The 17,111-nt window shown below is 49.8% G+C and overlaps 2 protein-coding genes across 2 annotated transcripts in view; one reads left to right on the forward strand and one right to left on the reverse strand.

Moving 5' to 3' along the window:
- Positions 1-1,677: 1,677 nt before the first annotated feature.
- SERPING1 (serpin family G member 1) lies at positions 1,678-13,645 on the reverse strand. Its single transcript, XM_006728562.3, has 8 exons — positions 13,537-13,645; positions 12,916-12,993; positions 10,896-11,319; positions 9,462-9,596; positions 6,975-7,178; positions 6,642-6,781; positions 3,222-3,441; positions 1,678-2,185 (listed from the first exon to the last, which is right to left on the reverse strand). Exons 2-8 carry the CDS (start codon positions 12,967-12,969, stop codon positions 1,932-1,934), a joined length of 1,431 nt encoding a protein of 476 aa, XP_006728625.1. The 5' UTR covers positions 12,970-12,993; positions 13,537-13,645; the 3' UTR covers positions 1,678-1,931.
- Positions 13,646-14,233: 588 nt separating this feature from the next.
- The window catches only part of UBE2L6 (ubiquitin conjugating enzyme E2 L6), a 10,392-nt gene continuing 7,514 nt past the window's right edge, over positions 14,234-17,111 (forward strand). Inside the window, exon 1 of the mRNA XM_081798934.1 lies at positions 14,234-14,255. Coding sequence (XP_081655060.1) covers positions 14,234-14,255 — 22 coding nt within the window. The remainder of the gene's footprint in view (positions 14,256-17,111) is intronic.

The raw sequence follows: 17,111 nt of genomic DNA on the forward strand, positions 1-17,111 counted from the left end.
GAGAGTGGGTGAGCCTGGCTGCAGTCCCCAGATAGCTGAGTTTTTGCACTACCACCCTGCCCGTGCCTCAGTTTCTCCTTGTCACCAGGGTATTCCTTGAGAGGGGGATGGGGAAGCCAGATTCTACAGGCAGCTTGAGTCCCTAGCAGGAGGCAGCGGCGATGTGAGCACGCATTCTGGTGGTTCTGATGGCCTTAGGAAATCACACACCCTCCAGAAACAGCTCAGGCAGGGCTAGCTTGACCGAAGTTAAGACCCTGTGGGGACACCAAATCTTTCTGAAGGGCACATGCCTGATGAAGCTCTGTGGAGCAGGGCGACATCCAGAAATCGGGCCTCATGCTTGGCTTGACAACACTGTAACAGCAGGAGGGGAAGGGGGCTGGTGCAGACACAGTGGGCGGGGGAATAGGGACAGGGGACCGAGACCAAAATGGGATGAGAAGGGGGAGAAAAGGAGAGAGGAAGGTAGAAGGAGGGAACATAAAAGTTGGAGGGAACATTGGTGAGTCGAAGGGCAGAAGCTAGAAACGAGAACACATTGAGACATCTTCAGAGCTGAAAAGAACACTTGGGGGCGCCTGGCTGGCTCCGTCAGAAGAGCGTGCGACTGTTGGTCTCAAGATTGTGCGTTCGAGCCCCGTGTTGGGTGTAGAGATTACTAAAAACAAATAAAACTTCAAAAAAATACCAAAAAAATAAAATCTATCTTCCTATTTGTGCCATCAAGCTGGAGGTTTTGAAGGCAGGCGGGAGGGTTAAGTCATCTTCACACTTCTGCTGCTTAGCATCGTGCCCGACGCAATCCTAGGCACTCAGTGAACAACTCAGTTAGATATTTAAGAAAAGTCAGGTTTTCCAGACAGAAGGGCAGAGAGATAGAAGAGAGTGGCTCTGAACTTCAGGGTCAAAGCCATGCTTTCACATCCCAGTTCTGCCATTTCCCAACTACAAGACTTTGAGCAAGACTTCCCCTTGCCGAGTTTTCCATACGACGTTGTAGTGAGGAGCAAAGGTCTACAAGGCTCATGGCAGGCTGCCCAAGTAAGTTCCCAACAACGTTAATCACTGCTTACTGTCACAGTTGTTGCAGACAAGGGACACGGGGGACTGCGATAAATGCAGGGCCCCGGGGCGCCTGGGTGGCTCATTCAGTTAAGCGTCTGACTCTTGGTTTTGGCTCAGGTCATGATCCCGGGGTCCTGGGATCGAGCCTGGCATAGGGCTCCCAGCTCCGTGGGAAGCCTGCTTCTCCCTCTCCCTCTGCCTGCCTCTCCCCCTGCTCGTGCTCTCTCTCTGTCATATAAATAAATAAAATCTTAAAAAAGAAAAAGACAGCTCCCTTCTGAGGCCTTTCTTGGAACTCTGCCATTGCAGGGTAGCCTGATGGAAGGATGCAGGAGATGATGGAAGGATGCAGGAGATATACAATTGAGGCCATTATAGATCAGTCATCCCCCAACTATTACAGATGCATGAGCAAGCCCGGGGAAGATCAGCCAGGTCGAACCAGATCAGAAAGACCATTCAGCCAATCCCAAGACTCACATGAAATAACAAATAGTTGCTATTTTAAGCCACTAAGTTTAGAGTGACTTGTTACACGGCAATACTAGCTGATACAGGGGTCATGGGTGCCCTTGTCCTCTAAAACGGAAAGGTAAGTAAGAGAGGAAGTCATGGTCTGCTGGGTTTTATTTGTAGAGTCTGGTGAACATGAACCAGAGGAAGCTGTAAAAAGTGCTTTGGGGAGCCACAGGGAAGGGATGATAGAAGTAGGTCCCTTCGCGAGACCCCAAGGGAGCCCTTCACGTGGAGAGCAGGGCGCCCCTGGGGCAGGAGGTGGCTGGGGGGCAAGTCCAGGCAGGGCTGCCACTGGAAGAGCGAGGCTTGAGGGGGACGGCTTGCCTTAGCCTGGTGCCCTGTGGGTCTCAGACCCGGGGGTCATACACCCGCCCCATGAAGACAGGGAGCCTGTGTTGCTGGTCCCAGAGCAAGAAGAGGAAGGGCTGATGCACTTCGAAGAGCAGCAAATTGCGGGCCACGGAGATGGCCGAGGCTGCCGCCGCCTCCACCCCAGACTCCGTCAGCTCCAGCGTGGTCTGGTGCTGCATTGCAGAAACCTGAAGATCCATGTCCTCGGTCAGCCCGCACAGGTTGAGGTCATAGAAAAAGTCAAAGAATTCTAGAGCATAACCAGACAAAAACAAAGAGTCAAAGAGGAGCAGAAGGGGGACCTGCCTGGCTCAGTCAGTGGAGCGTGCGACTCTTGATCTCAGGGTCGTGAGTTCGAGCCCCACACCGGGTGTAGAGATTACTTAAAAAAAAAAAAAAGAAAAGAAAAAGAAACACCAGCACGAAAGCCTCAGTCACTGGAGACATTTGTCCTAAATTTTCTGGGTTGGTCCCAAGTCCCAATATTCTCTCTGTCCTCCTCCTTGCTTGTTACATTGTACATTGTGCCTTCTGGTACAGTTCATGGAATCCTCTATCAGTGAGCCCATCTTCGCTCCAACCACCACCTTCTCTGAAGAGGTGAGAGGCCTTGCCCCACCCCCCAAAGAACCCTGAAAAATGATGTCCTTGTGTCCAAGGACCTTAGAAGTGAGGTAATACATCAGAAAGAGGTCATGTGTTATCAAATGAGGTCATATACAAGGGTGTAATGTCATATACTAGGAAACAAGTTCACCTATTAGAGGGTCAACTTCTATAACAGAAAATGAAGTGGTATATCTGGACATGAGGTTCAAAGATCAGGAAGTGAGGCCAAAGGTTAGGTAATAGAGTGTTGCCTCCTCCAAACTCAAAAGTGTCCAGACTGTATTATCCAGATAGCTTCTTGCATAGTCCATGGGGTGGTTGAGTGTTATGAAAGGTCCGGAGGGAAGGAGCGTCTATGATCCATCCTGGCCACCTGTCCCAGTGTCTTTGTCACAATGAACCACAGTGGAAATAGTCAAGCTGGAGACCTGGGTTGGTGTTCTTGCTTCTAACTAGCTCAAGGGACCTTGGGTAAGTCTGGTAAACTTCGAGTCTCACTTTCCTCAATGATCCAATGGGATAATAGCATCTGCCCCTCTAACTCACAGGACTGAGGAACGACCTGTTATTATGGGTGTATAAAATACTCTAGAGAGTGCTAAACCACACTTTAAGGACACCCCCATCCCCACCCCACCCAGTGGCCTAGGAGCAATCCTGAGCTGCCAGGGGCTCACTCAGTTTCTCCATGATCATCAGCATGTCCTGGTTGCTCTTCACTTTGATGCGGGGCAGCGTCAGGAGGGTGGGCTGGAACTTGCTCATCTCCAGCTTCTTCATGATGGCCTTGAAGACAGTGGGGTTGAGAGTCTTCTCCAGGTCTTCGAGATGGTGTTTCGTGCTCTGGGGCACCAGGATCACCAAGCTCAGATTGTGGGAGAGCTGCAGCTGCCCCACCTGGAGAACAAGAGATGCACCTTATCCGTCTTCCTACCCCAGCTCTCCTGGATCCCACCCCCTACGTCCCAAGGCTTATTCTCAGTCTGCTGTCACCATCCATGCTATTGCAACAGCCGCAGCTGGACCTGGGCTCCCAAGCTTGGGGACAAAATGGGGATGCCGGCTGGGTGAACAGTGCTGGTCTAACCCCATGCACGTGAGATACAGAGGAACGAGTATGGCTTTCTGATCACACAGGCTGAGGACTACACCCCGACTCCACGGCTAACTAGCTATGGAATATAGGCAAGTGATTTGATCTGAGCCCTGTTCCTTCCCCTTCCAGTATGCTGTGCATAAAATATGTAACATGCAGGGGCACCTGGGTGGCTCAGTCGGTTGAGCGTCTGCCTTTGGCTCAGGTCATGATCCCGGGGTCCTGGGATGGAGCCCCGCATCGGGCTCCCTGCTCAGCGGACAGCCTGCTTCTCCCTCTCCCTCTGCCCTTCTCCCAACTTGTGTGCTCTCTCTCTCTCTCTCTCAAATAAATAAATTTTTAAGTAATCTCTACACCCAATGTGAAGTTCGAATCCACAATGCCAAGATCAAGGGTCACATGGTCGGTCTACCAACCAAGCCAGCCAGGCACCCCGGTCCTTTTAAAGACTTTTGCTGGCTCTTTACAGCCTACAAGATTAAGTATAAATCTCTCAGTGTGGCATTTGAGACGGTGGGCAAGCCAGTCCTAGCCTACCTTTCAAGCTTACCATTAAAAGGACTTCCAACTGGTGGTCAGACAGAAGTACAACACAGGTATGGGACCCATAGGTCTAATATATAGGGGTTCTCAACCCCGGGTGAATTTGCCCCCAGTGGGCACTTGACAATGTCTAGAGACATTCTGGTTGTCAAACTGGAGGAGAGGGGACTCACAGGACTGCTGGTATCTAGTGGATAGAGGACAGGGATGATGCTAAATCCTACCCAATGCCCAGGATCATCCTCCTAACAAAGAATTATCTAACCCAAAATGTCAATAGTGCCAATAGGTCCTGTCTACAGACCTTGAATCTCTGACCAAAAGATTACCATGTTGTGGTCTTGACTTTTCCAGCCAGTAAACCTTAGCACACTGGAGTTGGTAAATCTAACCTCCTTAGTCGGGTAAATGCTCTTAAGTCCCAGAAAGATTTAGAATTAAGTGTGGGTATGACAAAGTAAACCAACTCCGTAGTATTTTTTTTATTCCCTTTTTGAGAGAGAGGGAGAGAGAGAGCATGAGAGCGTGAGCAGAGGGAGGGGCAGAGGGAGAGGCAGACTCCCTGCTGAGCTGGGAACCCAACGTGGGGCTCGATCCCAGGACCCTGGGATCACAACCTGAGCTGAAGGCAGACAAGTAACTGACTGAGCTGCCCAGGTGCCCCAATTCCATAGTATTAACATCAGGGTAAATTGAGGATAATCTGTGTGTCTGTTATTCAAAATAGTGCTTATAATTTTTAAGAGAATCAGACATACTAATTTTATGCTTTGAAGCAAAAAGGTATAGGATAATTAAATGTGAGAAGGATATTAAGATGTTGGTGGAAAGCTGATTTACCCTTCGAATTTAATTTTTATTTCATAGTGGCCTTTTGGTGCTTGGAAGATATGGCCAAGCAAGGTTGTAATTCAGCTCTGATGGGTAGCTGACATGCTTAAAAAGAAAATCAAATATATTAAACTTACCCATGCCATTCTGGTTTTGTTAGTTATGAGTGCCCAACTATATCGGATAGGCATAGATGGGTGGGTGGAAAGGTGCATGAGTGGTTAAGAATGGTCAGAGGTAACCTCTTCTCTGAAGCCTTCCTGGACACCCCTACGTGGGTTATACCCTTTACCACCCTCCAGTGATTTCATTCATTTATTCAGCAAACCTACAATGAGCACTTATTATATGTGGCATTGTTCTAGGCCCTGGGGATAGGAAACAAGGCTGGTAAGGTTTCTGTTCCCGAGGGGAGAGACCATATTTCAGGGAGACAAAGAATATTGTAATAAAATAAGCAAATAAACAACCTAATTTCTGATAATGAAAAGAACCATGAATATAATCAACCAGGGCAATGTTTCAGGGTGAGGAGGGAGCTACTTTAAGAAGGGGGAAGTTCTCGCCATCAAGGTGACCTTTGACCTGACACCCAGGTGCACAGAAAGAACAAGTTATGGGCGCCTGGGTGGCTCAGTCGTTAAGCGTCTGCCTTTGGCTCAGGTCATGGTCCCGGGGTCCTGGGATCGAGTCCCACATCAGGCTCCCTGCTCGGTGGGAAGCCTGCTTCTCCCCCTCCCACTCCCCCTGCTTGTGTTCCCTCTCTCGCTGTCTCTCTCTCTGTCTAATAAATAAACAAAATCTTTAAAAAAAAAAAAAAGAAAGAAAGAACAAGTTATGTGAAAATCTGAGTGAGAAAGGGTCCAGGCAGAGGGAAAAGTTAGGGAAATCTCCCTCCCAAGGTTGAACAAGCCTGGCACTATATCACTGGGTATTCTCCCATTGTTTTCTATCTCCTAAATCTCTGTCTTGCTGTCCTAACAAGGCAGAAGTATCTAGATATATCTAGAAATCATTAGAATCTTCTGGGCTCCACAGTCAATCTTCCCTCCCTCCCCATCCGCTGAAATTCTACTGTTCAATTTCTGCGAAGGAACGTGGCTAAGCCATTTACCACATGCACACACGTCTACACCTACCACATGCATGCACACACACCTACACCTACCACATCCGTGCACACACGTCTACACCTACCACATGCACGCACACACGTCCACACCTACCACATCCATGCACACACGTCTACACCTACCCAGACACGTGTACACCTATGTACGCATGCTGTACGTGGGCACACACATACACACAGGACTTACTAAGCCACCAGGGGCTCCTGGTGGGTGAGACGGGAAAGAGACACTGATGAACAGACTCACTTTTGACCATTTGACGCAGTTGAGATGAAGAAACTTTAGAATCCAGCTTTCCAGCCTAAAATAAACAATGCCTGCCTCGGCCAAGCTAGAGAGGGGAGAAGCAGAAGAGATAGGGTAGAAATACAGATGAAAGGAGTGGAAATGATGAATTCGTAAAGGTATACCCCAAATTGATGGGGCCACAGCAGAAAAGACATCAGGACCTGCCAGAGGCTCTGAAACAAGAGTGGGAAGGGCTGAGAACATACCTTGGCCTTCAAGGTCGGGTCAGTGAAATGGGCCACAGGGTACTTCTTGCTGTTCATCATCAATGCTTTTATCACAGAGGACTTGAGGTAAAAGGGCTCCATCGAGGTTCTTTTCGGATCAAATGTTGTCTTCCACTTGGCTAGCGGGGAGGGGAAGGAGGGTTACTCTCATGCAGGTCAGAAAGGATGAAGAGGAGCGAAAAGCCCCACTGGCAAGGGGTGGGGCGGGCTCAATGGGACCCAGTTGTGGAACTCGGGGTTGCGTGGGCTTTGAAGCCCGGAGGAGAGAAAGGACCCGGGATGGAAAGACCACTGGGTCCAGGGCTCCCTTACCACTCAGGTAGACGGCGTTGAGGAGGACAAGGCGGGTGTCAGAGGGCAGACTTTCCAGCAGCTGTGTGATCTTGTGGTTGGTCTTCTCTGCCACCCAGGCGTTGATGAGCTCCGTATTGACATCACTGTCATTTCCCAGGACTCTGGGGCTGCTGCCATACAGGCTCTGAGAGGCAGTCACAAAGCTGTCCCTTATGACCAGGTCTGGGGGAAGGGGGCAGGTGGAGAGAGGGAGGCATGAGTCCCCAGAACATCCTCTCCCTTTTTTTTTTTTTTTTTAAGATTTTATTTATTTATTTGAGACAGAATGAGAGAGAGAGAGAGAGAGAGCACATGAGAGGGGGGAGGGTCAGAGGGAGAAGCAGGCTCCCCGCCGAGCAGGGAGCCTGAGGCGGGACTCGATCCAGGGACTCCAGGATCATGACCTGAGCCGAAGGCAGTCGCTTAACCAACTGAGCCACCCAGGCGCCCCCCCCCCCTTTTTTTTTTCAAAGATTTTATTTATTTATTTATTTGACAGAGAGAGAGACAGCGAGAGAGGGAACACAAGCAGGGAGAGTGGGAGAGGGAGAAGCAGGCTTCCTGCAGAGCAGGGAGCCCGATGCGGGGCTCGATCCCAGGACCCTGGGATCATGGCCTGAGCCGAAGGCAGACGCTTAACGACTGAGCCACCCAGGCGCCCCCATCCTCTCCCTTCTAAGAGTAGGTTTTGGGAGGGAGGGTGTTTCCTATTGCTTTCAGCTTGCTGCAGCGAGCACAGCAGGTTGGAGCTGGGGTCCAGCCCACTCCTCTGACAGATATGGCAACTGAGGCCCCCCAGAGAGCAAGCCCTGGACTTAAGTCAGGACCCCTCCCAGGCCCTGGCGGCCTTTCCTGGCCATGCACCTGTGTCTTGGCGAAATAACTCTCTGAGATACTAACTTCCATCTGCCAGTGTTTTCCCTTGTTTCTTCCCTTAATTCAGCAGGGAACCCACTCTGCTTCTCAACCTCAGTGGAAGTGCATGGCAAGACGTCCTGGCTTTTCTCCAAAGGTCAAGTCCACTAAAGAAAACAGTGTTTGAAAGAGAAATTTTTCCTGGACTACATAGATAATATTGAATGCAGTTGTATTTTCTACCAATCTAGCAAGACAGAGGATTAGGTGTGATTTAGAGCAAATAAGTAAATGCAGTGTTTCTTGAATGCCTCTGACACAGATTTTTCCCATCTCTAAAACGGGGTGTTTTTTTTTTTTTTTTAAGAGAATGGGCTGGTGAGTTTCCTTTGTTTCTCCTTCTTCTTCTTCTTCCCTATGTTTTCTGTTTTCTTTTTTTTAAAGATTTTATTTATTTATTTGTCAGAGACAGAGAGAGCACAAGCAGGAGGACCAGTGGGCAGAGGGAGAAGTAGGCTCCCCACAGAGCAAGGAACCCGATATGGGACTTCATCCCAGGACCCTGGGATCATGACCTGAGCTGAAGGCAGCCGCTTAACCGACTGAGCCACCCAGGCGTCCGTTTTCTGTTTTCTACAATGAATGAATATTGCTTTTATAGTTAAAAAAAAAAAAAAAAACAGGAAAAAATTTTTCCCTTTAAAGGAGGAGGGCAGGGACACCTGGGTGGCTCAGTTGGTTAAGTGTCTACCTTCGGCTCAGGTCATAATCCCAGGGTCCTGGGATCAAGTCCCACATCGGGCTCCTTGCTCAGCAGGGAGCCTTCTTCTCCCTCAGCCTGCTGGTCCTCCTGCTTGTGCGTGCTCTCTCTCTCTGACAAATAAATAAAATCTTTAAAAAATGAATAAAATAAAGAAGGGGGGCAGACTAGATCTGTAGCTTTCAAACCTTTTTTAAGGAGCAGAACTGTCCTGAAATAGTCATGTCTGAAGCCCATGGCTAGAAGGGCTCTGGTTGAGGCTGGGTGAGTGCTCAGAGCCCACCTGGTTCCATCTGCTTCCCACAGGAAGTGGTACCCCCACAACCCACTCAGCCTCCCTGATCCCCCTCAACTCCCACCATGACTCCTGAAGCAGTTCAACAGAGAAACCTCAGGGCTCTGGGGAAGAAAATTTGAAAATAACTATATCAGGTCATTTTGGAAGCTTATTAATCTTATTACATACTTAATAATGCAATATGTGTAAATGACCACAAATTCATAGAACACGAAAGTACAAAAAACTAGAAGTCTCAAGATTCCTCTGACCCACGTTAACAAACATTGTTTATCTTGAGCTCTCTGGTTCTATCTATGAATGAATGCAGAAGGACATTCTTATTCTAACCAGAGCTGAGGAATGGAAATGACTTGCCCAAGGTCTCACCAGGCGAACCATCCAGCTCCTGGAGCCAAAGGACATTCCTGCTGAGGCCTTTACGTGCTCTGCTGTCCATCCGTGATGCTCTAGCTCTAACATCCCCTCTGTCCTCTTTCCCCAGGGTCGGGTGGCCCTCAGAATCCTCCCAAAATCCTGCTGGGCAGCTGCTGCCCTTTCCCGGGGCGCTCACCTGGGCTGTGGAAGATCTGAGAGACTGTGGTGAAGCCTTTGGATGTGAAAGTCTTTAGGGCCTTGTGGACACAGGCAAAGTCCTCGGGGTAGGAGAGGAGGCTCTCCAGGTTTCTCTTGGTGCTGTTCCCAGCCCCTGCAACACAGGGCAGAAATGAGGAAAAACTGCAGTGGCGGGGCGGGGGTGTGGATAGGATGCGACACCTGCCATGCAGGACTAGGATTGAGGGAGCAGGCTGGAATGGGTCGGGGGAGTGGGGGCTATGGAGGGGATCACAAATCATCAGAGCTGGGATGATGGGTTTCTGAAGACAATCCATACATCAGAACGAAAGGGGTGGGGGAATTATGAATCATCAGTTAGGCTTTTCCAGGGCTTTGAATCCTCTCTGTTTCCTACCTAATTTTAACCCCACACGTCACGGAAAGCCCAGTCCCATCACTGCCCGTTCCACATGAACGATGATTTAGTTGGTTAGGGTTTACAGAGGTTTACCGTCTAGGCAGGGACTCTAGCTCACTATTAAGAGGAGAAATCAGAGGATCACAAAAGAGGATAGATGCTCAATATCCTTTCAGTTATTCATTATTAAATATTTATTGTGCCCACCTTCCATGCAGCAGTAGACAAAATTTACGGGAGCACTTACTTGGTTCCAGGCATCACAAGTGATCCTCCCATATTAGCTCACTGAATCTCCACAATAACCCCTTTGACCGAAGGGTAATTACTCTCCCTACTTACAGCCAAGCAAACTGAAGCTTAAGAGATTAAGTGATCTACTCTACTGAAGATCATCACAGAGTTAAGTGGAGAAGGGAGACAAGATTCAAGCCATACATTCTGGGCAATAAAGAAATTTGCCAAAGCCAATCAACTGAAATGTGCCTCCCAGAGGACATCTGGCAGTTTTGGTTGTTCTAACTGGAGAGTGTAGGTAGAGGTTTATCCCATGGGACTTAAGACATCTCTCAGGAAGGCAGGGGATTAACATTTTTTTGACCTCCCTCTAAGCCAGGCACTAAACTCTCCACTTTCTTTTTTGAAGTAAGTACAACCATCTCCATTTCACACCTGAGGACTCAGGCTCAGAGAAGTTAAGTAACCTGCCAAGGTCACACAGCCAGTAAGCAGCATTACAGGATTCTACCCTCAGTCTATCGCTATGGTTTCATCTTCCTTGTTGCCTTACCCTGACACACGGCTGGGGACCGGGACCCTGTTTTCTATGTTCCTGTGTAGTCCATGGGGGTTTGTGAGCAATGGTGCCCGTTAAATCACTGTTAAATGAAGGAATAAATGAATGCTCACCCTCCCCCCAAATGTAGCCCAGTTTTATAGCCTTCTCCCTAAGGCATGGCTTTGTAGGCATCTGGGTTGGGGACCCTCATGGGAGGGTCCAACACACAACTTGGAGAGAACTTAGGTTCTTACCAAGCAGGACCTGGGTTAGGAGGCTGGCAATGCTGAATGGAGAAAAGGCTATGTTGGTCTCTGCCTTCTTCGTCGCTGAGAAGGCATGGTAGAGCTTCACAGAGAAGTCTATCAAAGCCTCCCTCAACCTGGACTCTGCCCAAGGAGTCTCCAAGTCAGAGCAGGAAGTGACAGGCTCTGGGCAGAAGGACCCAGTAGTGGGCAGGATGGGCTGAACGGTGGACAAGATAAAGGGCTCAGTGGTGGCTCCAAGAGTGGTATTTGCTGTTACGATGGTTGAGTTGATTGTTGACAAGGTGGAAGAGCCCACGGTGTGTTCAACGTTGGTGATCTCTCCCTCCAAGATCTGTCCTTTGCTTTCCTCTTGCCGGCTCTCTGCCGTGGAGTTGGGGCTAGTAACATTCAGATTTGAGGAGGCTCTAACCTGTGGTTCAAGATAATGAGTTTCATTTTTCCTACCATGAAGCACAGTCCCCTCAAACCCTCAAAGCAGGAAGGGAAGGTGGGGATGTGGAAAATGTCCTGTACCAGAGAATGATTCCTGGGAAAGCCTGGTGGGTGAGGGACCTGCCCTGAAGCTGCCGCCCACTAGTTCCTCTGGAGAAGGGGCAAGGCAGGAGCCAGCGGGGGTGGAGGCAGAGGTAAGGAGCCGGCAGGGACTCTGTTATCACTGAGGAATCACTGCCATAAGGGGAGCTGTTTCCCAAACTTTGGGGCTGAGGGTCCATTGCCATTTACCTATGTTCTTGCAATTTCTTTCAGTACCTGCCTGTCTTGGCTCACCTGCCAGGCCAGTAGAGATATTTGAGTTTGTGACCTCTGCACGAGAACAGTGGTTTTTCCAATTGTGGGTTGCAAAGCCATTAGGGGGTATAGAAAACAATCAACATTCTGGAAGGAAGGAAGGAAGGAAGGAAGGAAGGAAGGAAGGAAGGAAGGGAGGAAGGACGGACGGAAGGAAGGGAGGAAGGAAGCAAGGGAAGGAGGAAGGAAAGACAGAAGGAAGGAAGGAAGGGAGGGAGGGAGGACGGACGGAAGGAAGGAAGGGAGGAAGGAAGCAAGGGAGGGAGGAAGGAAAGACAGAAGGAAGGAAGGGAGGGAGGAAGGAAAGGAGAGTGAGTCAGAAGGGGATGGGAGGAAGGAAGGAAGGAGGAAGAAATAGTATAGACCAGTGGCTCTCAATCAGAGACAATTTTAACCCCTGAGGACTTTTGGCAATGTCTGGAGGCATTTTTGGTTATCCTAGGGGAGGGAAGGGGGTTGGGGGATAGGGGGATGTTACTGGCATCTAATGGGTAGAAACTGGGATAGGGCAAAACATCCTAGGATACACAGGGTAGCTCCTCACAATGAATTATACAGCTCCAAATGTCATGGTTTCTGGGTTGAGAAAGCATATTATCCCATTTCACTGATAAAAAAAACCGATGCTGAGATAGTAACTAGCCCAGGGTCTCACCGAAGCTGATGATCTGACTCTGATTCTAGATCCCTTGCTCATCATGGGAGCACCCACAGATTCTCTAAGGGCACTCCCCCTGCCGACTTCCGCACACGATCCTGAACAGACAGGCCAAAGCAGGCGTCCACCTTCCTCCTGACTCCCATGCCCCTGGGACCTCTCCCTGCGATCGGCCCCCACCCACACCCAGGGGTGTCTGCTGCCTCTGCTGGCGTTTTGACAGGCGCTGCCCGGGAAGGACCTGTGTCTCAGCAGCCAGGCGCCCCCGCCCCCGGCTCGCCGCAACCCCTTACTCTTAGATCACAAAATACTGTCCATCTCCTGGCTCTCTCCTATTCTGCACTTTATAAACCAGCACAGGTAGGCTCGGAGAAGGGAGTTGCTCAAGGCCACCCAACTGCCCGGCAGCGGGCCGGGATTAGAACCCGGCTCTTGCCTCGCTCTCTCCGAACCCCGGTGCAAGGACCACACTTGCCGATCCCAAGAGGCGCTCTCCTCATTCTCCGGGTCCAGAACGGTTAATCCTCAGCCCCCCGCCCCCTCGAAGGGGCCACTCACCCCAGCCAGCGGCAACAGCAGCAGGAGAGTCAGCGGGGTCAGCCTGGAGGCCATCTGGGCGGCGGCGTCAGCCCGGACCTGCGGAGCCAGCCAGCAACGTTGTCAGCGCCGAGCCCTGGGGCCCTGGGGGCCTCCACTCCCCTCCCCCACTCCAGCCACCACCCTGGGCCCTCCCCCATTCCATTCCAGGGCTTAGCCCCGCTGCGCGAATTCCCTCCTCCTTCTCTCCTCCCCCGGGCCACCTTCTCCCAAGCTCCTCCCCCTGTTTTGTTTTCCCAGAACGGCTTCCCTTTCCCGGCACCCGCTGGCCCTTCCTTCCCCCTCCCAAGCCCGGGTCTCCATCCATCTGTTCCATCCAGAGAGTCCTGCTTCAGCCTAACAATGACGCCAAGAGGCAGGGGGAGCAGGGGAGGTCCAGAGGGAGCTGGGCACCACAGCTCAGGCGGAAGCGGGGGGCACCCAGGGAAGAGGGGCGCGGGGGTTGGGTAGGACAGAAGTCTTCAGTGGAAGCAAGCCTAAAGAAAGTTCAGAGATAAAAAGGGGGCAGGAAACCGGGGGAGGGAAAGAAGGAGATGAGGAAGCCCCACTCCCCAAATCCCCACCCCCACCCCATCACCAAACCTGCTCCAAACTCCTGGTCGCTGGACAGCTTCAGTGCAGACTGGGTGGATAGTCCTACAGGGTCAGGGAGGTGGGGTGTGTGGTGGGGTCAGTCTTGGCTATTGGCTGGCCCAGGACACTGCCCAGTTACAAATTAAGGATGATTGATCGCTGATGTGAGTTCCCGTAAACGAGGATGGGACGGACCACTCACGCTCTCCGTCCTTGTGGGCTGGGCCAGAATTCAGCCCCAAGACCCTTGGGAGCCAGGGGTGAGGAAGCTTGGGTGTAGCTTCTCAGCTCTAGGCAACCGAAGTTCTTTCTCCGTCTTCATGGGTCCTGATAAAAACTGCAGAGACCCAAAACGTGCTCCCTAGTTGACTGGCTTTTCAGGAATTGCTCAGCTCAGCTAATCCTCAAAGTAACCCTTTGGAAACAGGTCCCATTGTACCCATTTAATAGTTAAAAAATCTGTGCCTTCGAGCAGTTAAATGTGGGGTGGGTGATCACCCTCACTTGGAAGACAGCCTGGACTCTGACCTAAATCCCCTGGAGTCCTAACCTCTGCCCCACTCTCCCCTGTGCTGTGTGGGTGTTCTGTTTCTCCTTTTGGAGACCTGCAACCAGTGGTTCTTCCCTTGTAAAGCAGACAAGGAGTCTGAGGCGCCCAGCCCAGCAAGCATTCCCCTTATGTAAAAGGCTGACAGGTGGGGCCGATATGTTTGGGGGAGATGAGGATGGTGGGCAGTAGCTGGGAACCAGCAGAGCTAGCTTTGAGGCCTGGCTAAATGTGTGATCCTAAGTTGTTTCCCTCTTAGCACCTAACTCTCTTCTCAGGGTTGCCAGATAAAATACAGGAAGCCCAGTTCAATTTGAATTTCAGATAAACAACAACAACAAAATTATTTGGAAGGATGTCCCATGCAATACCTGGACATACCTTAAAATTTTCTTCTCACTTACCTGAAATTCCAAATTAACTGGGCATTCTGTATCTTATCTACTAAATCTGGCAACCCTACCTCCTTTGCAAAGCAAGGAGGTCTCTGATGACCTAATATAGCTCTGAAGTTCTATGATCATCTCACTGCTGGGCCTGTCCTGTTTGGAACAGTCAGGGAAGTTGGCTGCTAGCTTCCGAACTGCTATTTGATGGGACTGACCAAGGACAGAAGGAGAGAAACAGTGTGTGTCTCCTTGGGGATTGTCGGAAAAGATCCATAAAGACTCTGCACCAGCTTTGCAAGTGCTCCATTCCCTACGCCAACTTAGGAACCTTCTGAGCCATGGGGAAGTTCCTTCAGCGCGGGGACATACGCAATGCCACTTCCCCATCCCCAGGCCTAAGCTGGGCGCCTGGAAGGCTCACTGAGCTTGTGGATTCTGGGAAATGGGTCAGCCAAACCAAAAGAAGGCAGTGGAAAGCAACCTCCTTCATCCTTATTCTCATGACAACTCTGAAGTGGATGCTAATATTACTCTCTTAAATTTAAAAAGGAGAGAGACTCATAGACATTAACTGGTCCACCCAACAACATCTAGCAAGTAAATGACGACCCAAGGTGTGGATCAAGTGGGTCTGAGCCACCAATCTTGTATGAACCCCCATAAATGACTAACCTGAAGCAGGCGCCAGAGTGAAGATCCTGCTGTTCTGTTTATTAACTATCCAAGGGAAACTTCTGGGAGGAGTCAGAGCTCCAAATCCAACATGGGATTTGTACTGTCTCTCCCACGTGGTCATTTTGAAGATGAAGTAAGACAGGTTTGGAAAGCGGGTATTTGAAAATGACAGCAGTTGTGGTTAGATTCTTACTAACAGCTTTTGAAGGGTAATGATGGATTTCTCGTAATGTTCCAGAAAAAGCACCGTTTTTCTTTCCCATTAGAATGATCATAAACTGGTTGTTCATGGATGGAATTTTACATAAAGGGAGGGTTTGTTTCTTGAACAGAGCAGGCCTGGAAGCCCCAGACTTGTTTTCATCTTCCGATGAGATGCATAAGGATCTGCCATGGCTGCCTCTAGTCTTTGTGTTTGTAAGGTTAAAAAACAAAACAAAACACTATAGTGACATATAATTCATAATGAAAATTACATAAAACAAATATACAATTTAACAAAAGATTATAAAGTTTGCATCCACTGCCCACCACCCAGTTCAAGAAATAGAATGTGTCTGGTGGGCCAGAAGCATCCTGTTCCCCTCTTAATCACAACTCTATTCCCTACACAAAGCTGTGACCCAAATGAGAAGGTAACCAGTTTCTTACTTCTCTTTATTTTATTATTTTTTTTTTAAGATTTTTTTAAAGTAGGCTCCATGACCAGCATGGAGCCCAACATGGGGCTTGAACTCATGACCCTGAGATCAAGAGTTGGATGCTTAACCGACTGAGCCACCCAGGTGACCCTAGAGGTTTTTTTAAGATTTATTTATTTATTTAAGAGAGAGAGAGAGTGTGCATGCATGAGCAGGGGAAGGGGCACAGAGAGAGAATATCCAAGCAGACTCCCCCTAAGCGTGGACCCTGACACAGGGCTCGATCTCATGACCCATGAGATCAGGACCTGAGCCAAAACCAAGAGTCAGATGCTTGACCGACTGAGCCACCCAAGTGCCCCAGAGATTTTTTTTAAGTAGACTCCACACCCAACACAGGGCCTGAACTCAGGATCCCGAGATCAAGAGAGTCTATGCTTCACCTGAGCTGGCCGCCCACTCCAAAGATTTCATTTCATTTTTAAAAGATCTTACTTGTAAGTAATCTCTACACCCAATGTGGGGCTTGAACTCACAACACAAAGATCAAGAGTTGAATGCTACACCAACTAAGCCAGCCAGGTGCCCCTCATATTTATTTTCTTGATTACTAATGAGATTGAGGGCTTTCTCAGGTTCATTGTCCACATTTGGACTTTTTCTTTGGTGAAATACCTTGGGGCATAAACTGATAAGCTGTCCATCAAAGTTGTTTCTTTTTTTTTTTTTTTTTTAAGATTTTATTTATTTAGGGGCGCCTGGGTGGCTCAGTCGTTAAGCGTCTGCCTTCGGCTCAGGTCGTGATCCCCGGGTCCTGGGATCGAGCCCCGCATTGGGCTCCCTGTTCGGCGGGAAGCCTGCTTCTCCCTCTCCCACTCCCCCTGCTTGTGTTCCCTCTCTGGCTGTGTCTCTCTCTGTCAAATAAATAAATAAAATCTTTGACAGAGAGAGTGCATGAGCAGGAGGTGAGGGGCAGAGGAAGAAGCAGACTCCCCGCTGAGCAGGGAGCCCAATGCGGGACTCGATCCCAGGACCTTGGGATCATGACCTGAGCCCAAGGCAGACACTTAACCAACTGAGCCACCCAGGCGCCCCCACCAAAGTTGCTTCTTTCTTCTCCTGGCCATACAGGTAGACCACATTTCCCTGCTTCCCTTGCAGACACATGAGCTCATGGAATGCAGGTGGAAGTGACACGAGCCATTTCTAGGCCTGGCCTTGACAAATCCCCCACCATGAAACTCTCTTTTCTCCCTCCTCTGCTGGCTGGATGCTCATGTCCAGGATGACTTTGGAGGCAACATATTGATGACAGTTGACTGTCTATCAGCC

Source organism: Leptonychotes weddellii, chromosome 11 (assembly GCF_054177405.1).
Source record: "Leptonychotes weddellii isolate Sample4059 chromosome 11, ASM5417740v2, whole genome shotgun sequence".
Taxonomy (NCBI): Eukaryota; Metazoa; Chordata; class Mammalia; order Carnivora; family Phocidae; genus Leptonychotes; species Leptonychotes weddellii.